Source organism: Chelon labrosus, assembly GCF_963514085.1.
Source record: "Chelon labrosus genome assembly, chromosome: 1".
NCBI classification, from domain to species: Eukaryota; Metazoa; Chordata; class Actinopteri; order Mugiliformes; family Mugilidae; genus Chelon; species Chelon labrosus.
In genome coordinates this window covers 5430606-5447262 of record NC_140337.1, presented here as the reverse complement: position 1 = coordinate 5447262, position 16657 = coordinate 5430606, and the positions used below count along the sequence as shown (strand labels likewise).

The 16657-nt window shown below is 45.9% G+C and overlaps 1 protein-coding gene across 1 annotated transcript; it reads left to right on the top strand.

The window, feature by feature from the left end:
* The first annotated feature begins 28 nt into the window (after window positions 1–28).
* On the top strand, window positions 29–16131 carry znf219 (zinc finger protein 219). Its single transcript, XM_084543804.1, has 5 exons — window positions 29–152; window positions 9117–9201; window positions 9426–11769; window positions 11960–12106; window positions 13758–16131. Exons 3-5 carry the CDS (start codon window positions 9429–9431, stop codon window positions 14924–14926), a joined length of 3657 nt encoding a protein of 1218 aa, XP_084399930.1. The 5' UTR covers window positions 29–152; window positions 9117–9201; window positions 9426–9428; the 3' UTR covers window positions 14927–16131.
* The last annotated feature ends 526 nt before the right edge of the window (window positions 16132–16657 follow it).

Genomic DNA, 16657 nt, shown 5'->3' with positions numbered 1-16657 from the left:
AGGGTGACCAAACGGAGGGAGGAGGGAGGGGGAAACGGCGTATGCTTGTATACAACCCTGATTTCCATTTTTTTCCCAACTCGTAATGTATTTAATTCAAGTGAAACGTAATCATGACGTGTCGTGTCATTAATCTCCTCGCCGCCTCTCCCGTAAGTACACTGAGTCTTTACTTTCAACATATATCCTATATCTACATTTATCTACTTACATTTTAGCCACCACTATGTTTACATGTAGTCACTTTTACGGCGGTGGTGAAACATTTCCAAAAATAATTGTTGTATTTACCGCGACTGTTTGTTGTTGCCCCCTTTTTTTTTTTTTTTCTTTTTCCTCCACGAGCAACACACGGGGTAACGGCCAGCACAGTTGTTGCCGTGTCTTTGGTCAATTTCTATTTCGCTTTCTTTACAAATAAATAGTGTTTTCGGCAATGTGTGCGTGCGTGCGTGCGTGCGTGCGCGCGCGGGGCGCCCGTGCTCGCATGTGAGTGACTGGCGTGAAGCATGTATGTTAAACCGCGCGCGCTCGGGACCACTTTAACGTGTGTGTCATGTATGTGAGCCGGTGTATGTGCGCGCGCGGCCGCCACATACATGCATGTAGCCCTCAGTCCCCCTTCTTCCGACAGCCGTGACATGACCGGGGAGAGAGAGAGGATAGACGGCGGATAAAAGCGGAGAAATCGCGCTGTCGAGAAACGTACTCGGCGTTAACAGTTTAAAGATTCGGCGAGTCGACCCGAAATTGGAGCCGACTTTTTTTAAAATGGTTGCAAGTGCACGAAAAGTCACTCGGAGTGGCTCGAGATGTATTTGGTTTTTGTAAAATAAAAAAAAAATAAAAAATATCCGCGTAACTTCAACCAAAATAAGTTGTTCTTGTCAGTTATTCGTATCCGAGTAGGGGAGCAGTGCTTCATAACCTCTCCGATAAAAAATAAATAAATAAATGAAACGTATGACTTTTTTTCAAAAAAAAAAAAAAAAAAAAAAGTATCTGTTACAAAATAAAAGAGAGAGAGAGGACAAGTTCTCGGTGCGTAACGGGAGGATTTCGATAAGCCGCGGACATATTGTCCGGGCGTAAAAGTGGCTATATATTTATTTATTTGCACGTTAGCGAGTTGATTCACAAAGCGTAATTTGTAGGTAGATGCGATTAGCTTGACTAATTCTTTTGTTGGACACACATTAGGCATTGTGTGGTGCGTTGTTTTCGAGATAAGCACCGCCACTCTCGCTTGGGATATGCGCAAAAAAAAAAAAAAAAAAAAAGAAGAAGAAAAACGCACCCACGGGCTGCGACGGTGCTTTTTTATAAACGTTATACTTTTACTACAATGTTTACTACAAAACGTTTAGTTGTCCTAACATCACCTCCCGGGTCCTGAAGCTCGGAAAGTAGCATAGCAAGTGTGGCATGCAACGCTGTATCCGTGTGTGTGTGTGTACAATTTCCAGATTGTATTGTGTAAAGATAAGTTACCGGGTTTCATCTCCGGTTTATAAAATGTGCGTTTTTGGACACGGCGTCTCCTTTCGGGACTGATGTCGGTGCGAGATTGGCAGAGGATTCAAGATGAAATCCATGATGGCACTTTTTTTTTTTTCCTCCTCCCGTCCTCTCGCTTGCTCGCTCACTCGTCTTTTTCCCCTCCCTTAATCTTTTGTATAGAAAATTTAGGAACAAAATGGAGCAGGGGAGAGAGCGATAGATAGGCTGACATGACACACACACGCCACCCCCCGACTTCTCCAAACTACATCCCCACTGTTTATGATTTTTAATCGCGTTTTTTTTTCTCCTCTCCCCCCTTTTTTCTTCTTTTCTTGGATTGTGCGCGGACACCATCTGCGGGCAGGGTTAATCTCATTTTAGTGGGGGGCGTTTATTAGTGCATTGTTTGTTGATGGTTATTTATTTCATTAATGTGCCTCTAATTGAGATGGCCGCGAGAGGGAAGAGGGGAAAGAGCGTGCTGAAAATGGTTGCACGTTATTGACGCACATCACAGGGGCGAGGAGGAAATTCCTCTTGAGATAAGGCGCAGACGTGTCATCTGGGTTGACCAAAGACACTCCCGTCGCCTTTTCTATATCCAATGGAATATGTTTAGGGATCCTGAAATGCCCTATTTTTATATCCACCCAAAATGTCACACTCTTGAGAGCTGTGTGCACAGTGGAAGTAGGTTGACATTGCCTGCTTGTCCTATAATCAGGGATGCTTAAACTCTCTTTTCCTCATCTTTTTTATTTTGGCATTTTTAAACATGTTAACTTCTCGTGTTTAAAAAAAAAAAAAAAGATGATATGATTATGAAAGAAAGCTCTCTGTGCACGGGAAACTGTGCATTTTGGTCAAAGTGAGTCTTTTTCTTTAGATTACTGCACACAAGAGCGACCTTTCCCGAGATTAACAGATCAAAACTGAAGCGTTTTCACGCAGTTCTTTTACCTTCTGTTAACAAATCTCTGTTAGAAAAAGTGTCCACGCCTCTACAGCTTGCGTGCTTTCGCATGTAGCGTGATCCGGAAGCCGCATTTGGTCAAAATGAGTCCTTTTCTTTAGATGTCTGCACACAAGAGCGACCTTTTCCGAGGTGAACGGATCAGAAACTAATCGTTTTCACATCATCCTTTACCCTCTAATAAAAATAATCTCTGCTAAAGAAGTGTCCACGCCTCTACAGGTTGCGCGCTTTCGCATATAGAATGATGTGGAAGCTGCATTTAGTCCAAATGAGTCTCTTTCTTTAGATTTCTGCACACAAGCTCAACCTTTTCTGAGGTCGATGCATCAAAAACGAAGCATTTTCACATGACGTTTTGCCTTCTAGTAAAAGAATCTCTGTTAAAGGAAAGTGTCCACACCTCTACAGGTTGCGCGCGTTTGGATATAGCATGATTTGGAAACTGTGCCTTTGGTCAAAACGAGCCGTTTTCTTTAGATGCCTGCACACGAGAGCGACCTTTTCTGAGGTTAACGGATCAAAAACGAAGAATTTTCACATAATTCTTTAACCTCTGCGGAAAAATCTCCTTTAAAAAAGTGTCCACACCTCTACAGGTTGCGTGCTGTCCGATATACCATGATTCGGAAACTGTGCATTCAGTCAGAATTAGTCTTTTTCCTTTAGATTGCTGCACACAAGCGTGACCTTTAATGAGGTTAACAGATCAGAAACTTAAGCATTTTTCACATAATGTTGCACATATTATTAAAAAAAAAAACAGACAAGGGTTGTGCGCTCTCCGATATACCGTGATCTGACGTTAAACAGGTCGGGAACTATAGCTGCGGTGGCGAATCTGAAACACAAGCCCGTCATTTAAAAAAAAGAAGGGTCTAATGGTTTTGCCTCATTCAGACCTCTGTCTCCCTGTTGTGCTCAAGCACTATCCTCCTCCTCCTCCTCCTCCTCCTCCTCGGCCACCATCAATGCCGCCTACTTCCCATCTTTGTACATGCTGTACTGTACTTGAAGGGGCACACACACCCCATCCAGGTGGCACTTGGGAGCGAGATTGTACGTGAGGGAGACAGAGACAGAGGGAGAGAGAGAGCAAAAAGGGAGACGAGTGTAGCACCAATCAAGGCTTCTGATTGATATAATTGGGTCATTAGTGCGCTGCGGGAGAGGCACCTGCTTGCCCTCAGTTAGGGAGAATCTACTGCATTGTGACATTTTGAGACTGTCGAGAGTTCTGCTGGCTGCTCGGGATTAGAGCGCATTTAGAGCTTTAGGGTCTTACTTAAATAGTATGCCACTTTTGTTGAGTTTGCAGGCCAGCTCGAAAATATTTGATTTTTTTTTTTTTTTTTTTGTTGTTGCAGTAGAAGTGGACAGGTAGAGAGCTCGCTTTTCCTCTTGTTCGGACGTACCGAAGCAGGCAGGGACACCTGTCTGATCGCCATTTCCAACGCCGCAGCATTCCTGCGCATGTCGCGACCAATCTTGCCAGGTGTGTGGCGGTAAGAAAGGAGGAACTCTGTCCAAAAGAAGGCGCCCTTTAAAACGGTTAGTCCGTCACCCTTGTCCGTTGACCTTTGACTTCCAAAATATCCCACAAAGTAGCTGTCTTCATGTTAATCCCCTAAGAAAAGTCACTTTTCAAGGTCCCCTTGAGCACACTGAGTTATCTGGAACTGCACCAAGCGGTGTCCATTTAACTACTATGACGTTACGGTGTAACTGTTTCAAGCAAGGTGTTGCTAAGAAAGGGAACACATGCTCCACAAATTTCCCCAGGGTGACTGAAGAATCAACCCAGTACTCTTTTACAGTTACTATTTTTTCCTACGGTAAGGCTCTTCTAGGTGTTCACATGTCTGATATATGTGAAACACAAATTCCACAAGGAGGTCACAGTTTAGGGTCAGCGTCCCTGGAGCTCGTGGGTAGTGGGCGTCTCGCTCAAGGACACCGAGGAGGACTGGGCGTCGCTGACGGGAGTTAGAATCCTTGTATTTCTGTGCCAGTTTTAGAATATTTATCATTTGACTGACAGTTTTCTGCAGCGGTTCGGATGTGTGATTGGGAAAAGGTTCGCATCACCTGTGGGACTCGTAATTGCTCCCTCCCTTTCGCTTCTTTTCTCTCAGCCCCAGCAGGTGATCGTCAGCGAGCTCAGATATGCCTTTTTAGGAACAACACGTGGAGTGATTTGCATGCTCCGACCGTTTCTTCTTTTAAAGGCTTCAGTCGTGTAATCCCGAATCAGACGAGTCGCTCGGCGCTCCCGCTCATTGGATTCGACGCAGCGCGGCCCTGTATGACTTGGAGCGAGAATCCCGTTTCTCTGCCGAGGCGCTGTGATGTTTCCAGCGTTCAAATCCGCTCGCTCAGATCTGGCACCGCCGCGGCGCCGCCGGTTCGCCGCTCTGCGGCTGCGAGTAAGTGTCGGCTCGTGTTCTCAGCTGGAGGAGGAATTCATTCAAAAAGAGATGGAGCAAAAGCTTGAGAGGAGGTGGAGAGGAGGAGTAGGAGATATTAAGTGTTAAGGGTAGACTGGAAGAAAAAAAACGAGGGGAGAGGAAAATGCTGCCTCATATTTTCTCAACGTTTGGCTTAGTTGGCCTAACCAGATAAAGAAAAAGGAGCTAAGGACAGACTGTGCTTGAGTTCTTTCCTCACAACTTTACTTCCGTTCCCAGACCAACACGACATCGTGTTTTTTCTACGCGAGGCATCTACAAGTCAAATCTTTACGGTTACTGGCGGAGACGCAGTGGGAGACTTTCCCCCTTATCACTGCTGGAGCCGAAGATGAGTGGAGAGGGAGAGCCAGGCGAAGTTGGAGCGAAGCAGGGGGGTTCAGGGAAAGGTGAAGTAAAGGAAATGAATACCGTCTGCGGGGAAGTTCGCCACGTGACCGTGCGATAAAGACCACAGGGCCAAATTGTGCTGCGCCGCACAGAGAGCGGACTCCCCACCTCTTCCTCTCTCAATCACTCATCTTCTATTTCACACCCATCTTTTTTTTTCTCTTTCTTCTTCTTGTGGTCAGTCTCGCTTATCCCCAAAGGACTCCTCACCTCGCGCCGTCGCGTGAAGTAGCACGGCGGGAAGAGAGATGCACTTGTAGGGAATCGCGGAAACGCACGCACACGCAGCCTCCAGATTTACTTTAAGCCCCGAGGCCCGAGCCTGAGACCTTGCAGATGCCTATTTTTAGGTATAAGGCGAAGGACGTGTGAAAAAAAAAATAAAATAAAACCACACACACAGGCGCAGACGAAAACACAAAGGTAGTTCCTCCTGGTTGGTTCTTAACCTCGGGATTCCTGAAGGGGTCACAAAAGGCTGGAAGAGTTTTAGCACTTAAGGCTAACAAAAGTATTGAAATGAGCAACCTAAGGAGGGAACCAGGAAGTATGTTTGGTCATTAAAAGGCAGGGAACAAGTGACAAGCACAAACCCTCGTAATAAACTCACACATTTACACCCCCTAATGTAAATCTGAACAGACGTTGCACTTCCTGCCCACACACACTGTTAAGAGGGGGAAAAAAAAAGCGAAGGGAGTTCTCACCCTGATATTTACAATTACTACGTGTAGCTCGGTGGCGTGTACGAACCTGCGCTAACTGGCTTTGCTATTAAACCGTAGCACTCAGTGGATATTTACACAGTGACATCAAATCCCTCCAAAAAAAAATAAACTTGCCCGAACATATTGCGCTCCTACTCCCTTGGTAACTATTTAAGGGACGTGATGTATGACTCAGCAGCAACCCCGCCGCCCACACACAAACACACACCTTGACACACAATCCAGAAGAACTTATCAATATTTAAACAATGCAGGTTATTATTACAGCTGTGTGCAGATTCCAGCGAACGTAATTCGGGGACTAAAATCAGTTACCTCGGTGCCCGCAAAGTTGCACTGCAATTACTGTAATGACAAACATCGTGGCGATGCTTAACACAACGGCGATGTGCTTTTAAGCTGTCATTACCGTGCGAATCGCAATGTCATTACACCTCGACACAAAACGCTGGAAAATTCAGGGTCAGGGGAAAAAAAATAAAAAACGGGCAAGGTAAATCCTGCCATACCCACGTTTTTCACTCAAGACTGGCCTGACTGTGTGATTCACTTGGCTCGATTCGCGTTTTGCACCTGATGTTAAATATGCATTTCCGTGATGTACTCTTAAACTCTCCTTCCCTTGCGGGCACGCGCGCCGCGTCCTCGTAAGGCGCCCGCACCAGTTGAAGCTGGCGTGGGTGCGACCCATTCGCGTGCATTTTCCGAGTGCGCCATTTGCGCGCCGGGGATGAATCGTTGGTGATGTGAACAAATGCCTCTCTGACCGTGTACGGAGGTGGTTTAGTTGACTGGTTCGTCAGTGAATTTCTTGGTTCATTTGCACCTGGGTTTCTGTGTGCTTCTGCCGCACCTGATTCCAATCTGATTCCTGTCCCTCAGTCGCCCCCTTCCCCGAATCATTTGCTGCACCTTATCTCCCTCTCTTCATCTATCCAAATTTTCTTTATTGGCATGACAGGGCCGGCGGTTGGCGACAGCCACCGTCACGGTGGAACAATGCATTGTGATGGTGATATTCATATGATAATGCCATCAGACTTAACACTGCTGCAAATACATTTGGATAGCCAGTCTCCCCTTTTTCTTCCTTTCCCCTTTTCTGCACCACTGTCTCGCTCTCTCTCTATCTATCTATCTATCTGCATGTATATTTCTGTGTTGACTTTTCAAATGGTTCTTAAATCTGTTGTTCTCTCTTCATGTTGTGCCCCAGCCTGCCACTCCAGCTACTCTGATGTCTCTGCTTTTCTCTGTTTCAGCATGTCTGTGTCTTTCTATTTTTTCCATCCTCCCCCCAGCCCCTCAACACCATGTTGGCAATCAAATTAAATCATTTTCATTCACATGGCTTCTGACAATGTTTTTTTTCTGCGCTGGCCAGTTTGTAACGGCACTGTATATTTCTCTCCGTCTCCCTCTTTCTTTCCCTCCGTCTGCCTCCTTTCTCATTTTTTGCTCTTCGCCATGTTGGCAGGGCCCAATCTACCAGCTGATATCAGCATTCCCTGGCACTCTGCCAACTGGCAACACTGCAGGAGAGAAAAAAAAAAGAGAGAGGGAGAGAATGAAAGAAAATTAGTGAATAATAGACGGAGGGAGTGAGCGAGAGAAAGAGAGGGGGATGGGAGACGTATGAATCGGGGAGAGAAAGAAAGACAGAAGGGAAAGGAAGAACAATAATGGTGGATTAAGAAAGGACTCTGTGGTTGTGTGTGTGTGTGTGTGTGTGTGTGTGTGTGTTTATGTGATTGATATGCTGTGATATCCCTGTGAGTCATAGCTGAGCTAAAATGTCAACTGGCTACATGAGAATCTCTTTGTCATCCAGGCTCAGTGACACACACACACACACACGCAAATCCGACAGATCATATAAACACATATGTGACCATACCGCCATGTGAACAAAAATGTGGCTGACACACCTGCGAACACAGATGCTCCATTGTTTGCCACAGTGATATATGACCTTTTGTTTTGTTGTGGGCGCCCGTGCTGTGCCGCGTCTAACCTCCACCGAATGATGGGCCAGAAACAGCCTATGTGCATAAATCCAGTCTAACTGCTGTGCACTCAAAATATCTGGGCGTGTGAGCGTGCTTGCCAAAGCGCTTGTGTGTTCAATATGCTGTATATCACACTTTACATTTTAGCTGACTGTGTTATCCGGGGTGACAGTCGCAGTTCAGTCAACACAACAAAGCTTACATTTGTAAATTAAACAAGTAACCATGACTAAGCAATGTATGGGTGAATGCCACCACACCCAAGCAGCAGATTTAATGAATATTGCTGTGCTTAAGTGCATGCGTACTGTATGTGTGTGTGTGTGTGTGTGTGTATGTGTACGAGGCTGATTTAAGCAAAAAGCTGCTACTGTATGAGTGTACAGGAAGGGCGTGTGGGGAAGTCAAAACATTGCGCGCCCATCCTGTTTGGGACTGTCTATGTCCTGTGGTGGTGCCCTTAACTCCTAAACACACACAGATACACACCGATGCACATTCACACTCCGGCTAATCATCCCATATGTGCTAACAGTATGCTGGAGTGTATTGTGAGCACACGCAGGAGGCGGAACAGGTGCACACCTGTTACACATTCAAGCGTATGCACACACCTACGCAGACCGAGAGGAGTAAATGAAGAAGATCAAATGAAGACTCGCTTAAACATGCACATACATTAAAGCACATTCAAAACGGCGCTATAATGAGGACCCATTTGATTGTTTTGCTATTAGCATTTATGACGGAGTGCGTTCAAAGTGTCTCCGCGCAAATTGCTTTTAATCCTGTTTAGCAACAACCCGCAACCTGCAGATCATTGCTCCATATTTCAAAAGCATTACATTGATACGGATATTCCTAATTCACCTAAAGCCTTCACTCCGATAACAGCTTCAATGATTTGCTTAATGTGTTTTGCAACTGGCGACAACTTCAAGTGGCGTAATTGTTTGATTTTTGATTGCAAATAAGATATTTAAGTGAAGCCGCTCTTTTGTCATCATGCACTGATTGTGGTCTATTTGCTTGTTTTTGCCCCCAGAAAATTAAAGGAGGAGGCTGCCACAGAAGTGTGTCCCCCCTCGGCCGAGACACTGAAGAATGGCATAACATCACACGCACTGCTGGTAATGCTCTATTCCCATTTTCACACATGCATTAACACATACAGAGAAAAACCCTTGAATTATGTGTAGTCTTGGTTATTTAGCCGAGCTGGTCAAGGTCATGTTACAGAGTTATGCACAGCATGCAAATGTAACCTTTTCTTGAGGTTTTTAACTTGTAACTCCTCCTGAGTCATGAGCCTATTATCCATCTCTCTGTTTCTCTTTGTGTTTTGTACTGACAGAGGATGGATTCTCCACCGGAGTGTGTGTTGTCTCTTTCTTGTGAGCAGCCCCAGTCGCCCCCAACACTGCCATCTCTGGACCACAGTCCCCAAGCCTCCTCTCCTCACACTCAGCTCTCTCTGCCCGACAGCCCGGTTGTCCTTCCCGTTCACAGCCCCGAAACTTCCCCTCAGAGCCCAGACACCACGCCTTATTTTCCCCTCTCTCCCTTCCCCCTGCATGAGGACAATAATGACAGTCACCATGATGTGGATGAAGAGGATGACGAGGAAGGCCTGGATGGAGTTCCGCCATCCCCGACACCGGCAGTGGCTCTGTTCCCAGGAGGTGGGGGTCAAGAAGCTGGGTGCAGCCCCTGCTTGGACTCCTCTCCCCCAGATACGCCATCAGCACCATTACTTGGTTACGGTGCCCTGGAGCTTGCCCTCTCTTCGGGACAGAGTGGAAATTGCAACGATGAGCTAGACCTCCAGCTGTTCCAGAAGGATACTGTTACCAGGGCGATACCTGGAGGCGGAGGGGCCTCATCAGGGCCTGCACTCAGGTTTCCCTGTCATGTGTGCGGGAAGAGATTCAGATTCCAAAGCATTTTGTCGCTTCACGCTCGAGCTCACAGTCTGGACCGAGACCGTAGAGCTTCAGCCCTATACCGGACTGGACTCCCATCAGCTCCCCTAAAGCAACACCTCAAAATCCAGCAGAACCACAAAGACTTGTTCCCGAATCACAGAAGCCACCCAAGCCAGCGTTTACTGCCAGGGACTCTCATCCAGCATCTCACAGAAGAAGAGGATGTCAATGGTGAGGTCAAAGGTCTTGATGATGGCCTGCACACAGACCAGAACCCAAACTTTTTACTGGAAGACAGCACACCTTTGACCCCTCCACTCACAGAGGACCCACTGTCTGTGACCTCTCCCTACTCTTCCACCATCGGGGAGGGTGCGTCTACTTCTATAGCGCCTACGTTTCGCTGTCATGCCTGCAAAGGGAAATTCCGCACAGCTTCGGAGTTGGCGCGCCATGTCCGCATTCTCCACAATCCATATAAATGCACTCTTTGTCCTTTCTCTGCCAGCCAAGAAGAGAGCCTGGCATCTCACTTGCAGGAGTGCCACCCTTCCCCTGAGCTACCTGCTTTGCCTCCAGCCTACAACTCCAGGCCCATCATTGCAACCCCTGACACTCCAGTGCCCACCCCGACCCATACCCCAGCCCCAGCCCCAAGTAACCCACAAATGACATCAGCCTCTACAGCGGCTGCGTCCCCCACACTGCCAGCATTTCGGTGTGAAACTTGTGGACAGCGATTTACACAGTCTTGGTTTCTGAAAGGACACATGCGAAAGCACAAGGACTCCTTGGACCATAAGTGCCAGGTATGCGGCCGTGGCTTCAAGGAGCCTTGGTTTCTCAAAAACCACATGAAAGTTCATCTCAACAAGCTTGGGCTGAAGGCTGGGCTGGGACCCCATGGGGGACCGGGAGGTGCTGAGCATCAGTCCAAAGGCTCTGCCAGTAATCAGTCTCTCAACGCCCTCTACTCAAGCCTTCTTCTAGCTCAGCGAGGAGGTGGGGGCAGAGGTGGGCACGGAAGATCAGATAGGGAAACTGGAGGCAGAATGGGGATGGGCTTGAGCAAGTCAGCCATCCTGGGTTATCTGGGTTTGCCCAGTGATGGCAGCGGGGCCAGCTGCATGGAGAGGCTTCAAGCAGTTGCTCAGGTGGCAGAGATGGGAAATGGCGGCGGGGGCGGCATTGGCAGCTCAGGAGGAGGGGACCCTGGAAGAGGAGGGGGAACAACTAGAGGAGGCACTGGTGAATCTACCGCAACCATTTCAGAAGGAGGGGACCAGGCAACTTGGTGGCAGCTCGTGGCCCGCAGCCTGGCAGTCGCTCAGCAGCAGCAGAGACCCCATCAGCAAGGCCAGCAGCAAGGCCAGCGAGCCTCAGGTCGGAGTTCAGTGATCACAGAGGCCGATCAAGTCAGAGCCTACCTTGGAGGCCTAGATCCAAGAGAAGAGACTGGAGGAACGGGAGGGCCATGGGAATGCCCAGACTGTGGAAAGTTATTCCGCAGTCTGCAGCAGGTGGTGGTTCACGCTCGTGTTCACACTCAGAGACCCCAAAAAGGAGGTGGCAGTGAAGAGGATGGGGGCGGTAGCCGTAGAGGATCGGGGCTAGGAAGAGGAGGCAGTGGTGAAGTGAGACAGGAATCTCAGATACACAGTGGTGGATCCCAGCAGATGGGGGACCTGAGACAGGAATCTAAACTGAACAGTGGTGGATCCCAACAAGCAGGAGCAGCTACAGGGTTTCACTCTGTCATCTCAAGCTTCAAAGGTATCACATCTGAGCTTTTTCTATTTAGTCTTCTGGGTTGTGTTTGTTTTTTCACATGTAATGGTGTGAATATCACAAGAGTATATTATTTTCATACTGTTTTTCCATTGTAAATAGAAGCTCTCCTGGGGCCTCTTTCGCACCAGCTGTTATCTTTACATTTTTCTTCCACCTTTTTCTCCACTTGCAGGAGAAAATGGCTTGGCAGCAGTCTCTTCCATGCCTTCCGTTCACACCAGGGAGCGAGTGCGTGGTAGAGGGATAAAAGACTGCCCCTACTGTGGCAAAGCCTTCCGCTCTTCGCACCATCTGAAAGTGCACCTGAGAGTTCACACAGGTGAGACACTGCTGTGAGTTTAACAAACCACATTAACTCTTTAAACATTTATAAATCCCCTGGATAGGTTTTATTACTACCTTTTTATTCTTTTTTACATATTTACCCCAGAGAGCTGACCAGCGCTAATCATAGCCCCCTACTGCAGGCAACAGAGCAGCTCCACTGGCGCAACTCCTGCTTAAGTGCCTTGCTCGAGCCTGTATTAACAATAGCTTCTGAGGAAAAATCAAGGCAGTCCGGGGATTAAAAATGTCACTCCTTTGGCTAGCCTTTAACCACACTCTGAAGATAACGTACAAATCGCATTATATTTTGTTACCCGCTTCAACAAGTAAACAGTAGCTCCCTTTTCTCTAATGTGATCTGTGTAACTCAAGTTTTGCGAAATGAAAAGGGTCTGGCACCGTTTAAGTTTCAAATATTGTATAATAATACTTATTTAAATGTCAGGAAAGAAAATACATTTTACGCTCACACAGTTTTACAAACATTATTTTTTACATTTACTTCTTTCTGAGATCCTGTCATCTGTAATTGTTTTTGCCTCAAATACTCCCTAAATTATTCCAAATGTTGAGGAGAGATACATTGTGCTCAGCAATTTCCAGGTTTTTAAGACTAAACTAAATCGAACCAAAAAAAAAAAAAAAACGAGAAAGCCTCATACTTGAACGTCTGGTGGCAAGCGATTAGGATTTAAATGAAAATTGGGATCTCACGCAGCACTCACTCACACTCTTAATTAATGATCCATATTCATAAGACTTTATCAGCATGAGTCATTGTCAATTTTTTATCATTTGCCTTTGCTTGGTGTATTTGATCAAAATTAAAAGCGGCTCTTCCATTTTTGAGATGCCACAAGTCACCAGTAACTATATCCAAGTCTTTCAAGCAAGATAGTAACGACAATGAATCCAAATGTCATCAGTAGTGTCGTCATCATTACTCATCTATAGCTGACAGGACTTATCACATCGCTTTTGTAGCTTGCATGATCACAGCTTCTTTTTTTTTTTTCTCAAACCACTGCTTCTGTGACTTCAATTGATTACCACATGGTCAGTATTCTAAGTGAAGGTACAGAATTATAAGATTGCCCTCTTGAGAATATCGTTGCCCTTGAGACTTTTATCCCATCATTACTTTTTGTTCCAGGCACAAAATCAAATTGTTCATGCGTCTGCATTCAGCTGCTGAGCCGTGTTCTTCTTGTGAGATCATGTTTTTGTTGTTGTGAATAAGATCATTTACGCTTTTTATAAGCTATACATATCCCGCTGTTGATAAGCGACATCATCCCCTTTATCTTTTCCAGCTGTGTAATTTTTAATCAGTAATGGGATGCTGCCATCTTCCTTTAAAATGTGTAACTACACCTCCCAATCAACATGGATTAAATGACCTTACATGTGATTTTTGCTGTTACTACTCCAAGACATTTCATAATAATAGTGCTAAAACCTACCAAGGCAGGCATTGCATTCATTTATTATCCATGATATTATGTCAATTAGCCTTTTGAATTTTGAACAACACTGGAATTTACTTATGCCAAATGGTCTGGTCTAAATGTGTCACGTGATACCGGTCACATGTGTCCAATTGCATTCATCCAGTCTAATTTTCTTAATCCTATTTTCCATAGGTGAGAGACCCTACAAATGCCCCCACTGTGACTATGCGGGTACTCAGTCTGGCTCGCTGAAGTACCACCTCCAGCGGCACCACAGAGAGCAACGCAACGCCTTGTCAGCCGCATCTAATTCCTCCTCCTCTGGTCTCACTTCCACTATCAACAGTCTGACCTCGGGAACCTCTGGAATAGCCAAGCAGCGCCGATCTCAACTCAACCACTGCCCAGCCAATCGAGGGCCGTCCGACACTCCCACTTCTCGGCCCAGCCAACAGTCCTGGCTCCTGGGGCTTCCTGACCAGCGGGAGCATCGGAAGGCCCTGGCAGCTCTAAGGGATGTCGACTTGGAGACCCAGTACAGGTATCTCTCTGGGGTTATGGGGGCCCTTTACCAAGGGGGAATGGAAGGGGGCTGGATCAGGGAGTCTCCCCCACCAAAGGCCCCTAAAGTGTCTCGGCGTAAGCCTCTTACTACAAGCCGAATGGTTCAACCATCAAGTGACAAGGAAGGACCTGTGACATCAACTCAAGAGGGTGGGTTTGAACCTTTGGATCTGTCCCGTCGCACTTCGCCTGGGGTGGAAGAAGATGGAAGCATGAGCGTAGGGGAAGGAGGAGTTGTCTGTGGTGGGGATGGCGACGGAGATAGTACAGGGGTCAAACTGAGCCAGTGTTTGTTCTGCCCTTTTCGCACGTCGTCAGCAGAGCTGATGGCCATGCATCTCCAGGTCAACCACACCAGTAAGTCCAGGCGCAAAAGAGGCTCTTCAATGCTCTTGGGTGAAGATAGAGCCCCAAAGGCCACCAAACTGAGAACGGATCACTCTGACCTCGACCCACTGGTGTTATGGAGTCACGTGAGCGAGGCCCAAGTCCCCGCAGATGAATGGTCTTCAACTCAGGCCCAGACCCTTAATGGTCTCTCTGAGCATGCAGCAGAACATCTGGATCACACTCATGACCACCCAGGTTCCTTGGCTTCAGTATCAAAGAATGTAAGAGATGGTCTGGCACTCAAGGGGATGGTGGAGGGGAGGAAAGAGGAACAAGATGAGGATTTAGAGGAGAACAGCAGTCTGGAGGATTCGCAAGACCATGACCTGAGGATGTCCCTTGCTCTTTCACCAGCCCTGAGCTCCAGCCACATGGTGGAAGAAGAGGAAAGCGTCTTAACAGATTAAATGATTTTGGATGTTTTTAATTTAAATCGGAGAATTGCGTATAACGTTTTCAGCTACACTTGTCACAGAATTGAAGAGGAGTCACAGAGAGAAAAGGATTAAATAAAGTTTGACCCCTTTATACCTTTCTTGAGGAGTGCTGAGAACGGACCTTTCCCAGGGTTTTAAATAGAACGACAACTGTTACGTTCCTTTACGACATTATTTGTCTACTTGAGTTCTGACTGTGTGGTCCACCACAAAATAGAGTAAAGTTCCTGTTAAAAAAAAGAGCATGGATGCATCTTTTCGGGATTTTGTAGGCCACTTTTTCTATTTTTTTTTTTTTTTTTTTTCAAGCTAAACTCCACGATGGATGATTTTTAAGATGATAAAAGAAACGTGTGAAAGATCTGGGGGAAGGTTCTGCAAGATCATCCCAGAGTCATGCATTTATTCCACGCTTAGAACAAACTAAATCCCAAAATACTATTTGAGGTATTCCAAGGTGAAGCCAGCTGTGACTGACCTTTGAACAGTTTGATACCTTCAGCTTCAGATTCCTCCTCAAACCATGACACACACGCGGAGGAAAGTTTAAGTTTCAAGCTACAAACTTTAGCTAAGCTATTCGGTGTTAATTGAAGGCATGGGGTAACGGTTGCAGGACGTGTGCTTACCCTCAACTCTATATCACTGCCTTGTTCGTCAGAAAAGTGTTTCTCGATTGTCCTTAAGAAAAACAGAAAGAAAACCTTATCATTTATTTTATTTTTTTCAGTTAGTGCCTGTTCATGTATGTTGTCCAGAGAGTCTCTGGTATTCCTGCCCATCAGGGCTCTGATAGGTCACTCATTTTATCTGAATATACAGTTTAAAACAATTTAAGTACAATATATTTGTTAAAAGTGGTTCTAGGGTGTTGTGAATAGTTAAGTTGTAAAAGAAAAGCTTCATCATAGCTTAATGTCCTTGACACAGACTGTAGGTGTTTGTGGCTCAGCTTGAAAAAAAATAAAAAATAAAGTAGGTGATATAACGTGACGAAAGGTCAAAGGCTGAGCGATTAAAATGGGTCAAATATTCAGTGTTTACAATGCTAGAGGATGCGGGTTGGGGTTGCCAAGGCAACTTAAAGTCATCATAGATGCGTGGAAGCGAACAAAACACGGAGCGGCCGTCTGTTTGAGGGCTGCCGGGGCGGCGCTTGAGCTCCCGAAAAACAATCAGCTGACACGTTGTTTTAAAGAGACTTAGCAACTGTGTCAAAAAAAAAAAATCTTTTTTTTTTTTTCTCCATAGGAGAGAAGATACAAGGTAGAAAAAGAAAGCAGTATCGCTGCCAGGCAGGACTTAATCTGAGAAGTGAACTGTACTCTTGGGTTCTGGTGTCTATTAGATGAGTAGATTCCCTCTCTTCTTGTTTTTTTTTTATAAGAAAAGAAAAGACAATGGTAGGAGTAATTATTAAAACACTAACAAATGCATAGACATCCCAGTAGAATATGTGTAGCTTTTGTAAAGACACGAAGAAAAAAAAAAAAAACACGCAGACTTTTGTTCGTTTTTATTTCAAGATGCTTACAGAAAAAGGTTATCAATATAGGTAATATTGATTATAATGTTTGTGAGCTAAGACTAGTTGGAATGTCTATACAGAGCACTGTGCAAGGTTTGAGTTCCCAAAGTAGTTGTTTTTATTTTGACTTTTATCGATAGACCAAACGTTTTTTCAATGGCAGTTGTCACTTT

Excerpts from the sequence above, each read along its gene's own strand:
- znf219 (XM_084543804.1), top strand. The coding sequence starts at position 9,429 with ATGGATTCTCCACCGGAGTGTGTGTTGTCTCTTTCTTGTGAGCAGCCC. Across the intron at positions 11,770-11,959 it reads TGTCATCTCAAGCTTCAAAG|GAGAAAATGGCTTGGCAGCA; the intron begins GTATCACATCTG and ends CTCCACTTGCAG. Across the intron at positions 12,107-13,757 it reads GCACCTGAGAGTTCACACAG|GTGAGAGACCCTACAAATGC; the intron begins GTGAGACACTGC and ends TATTTTCCATAG.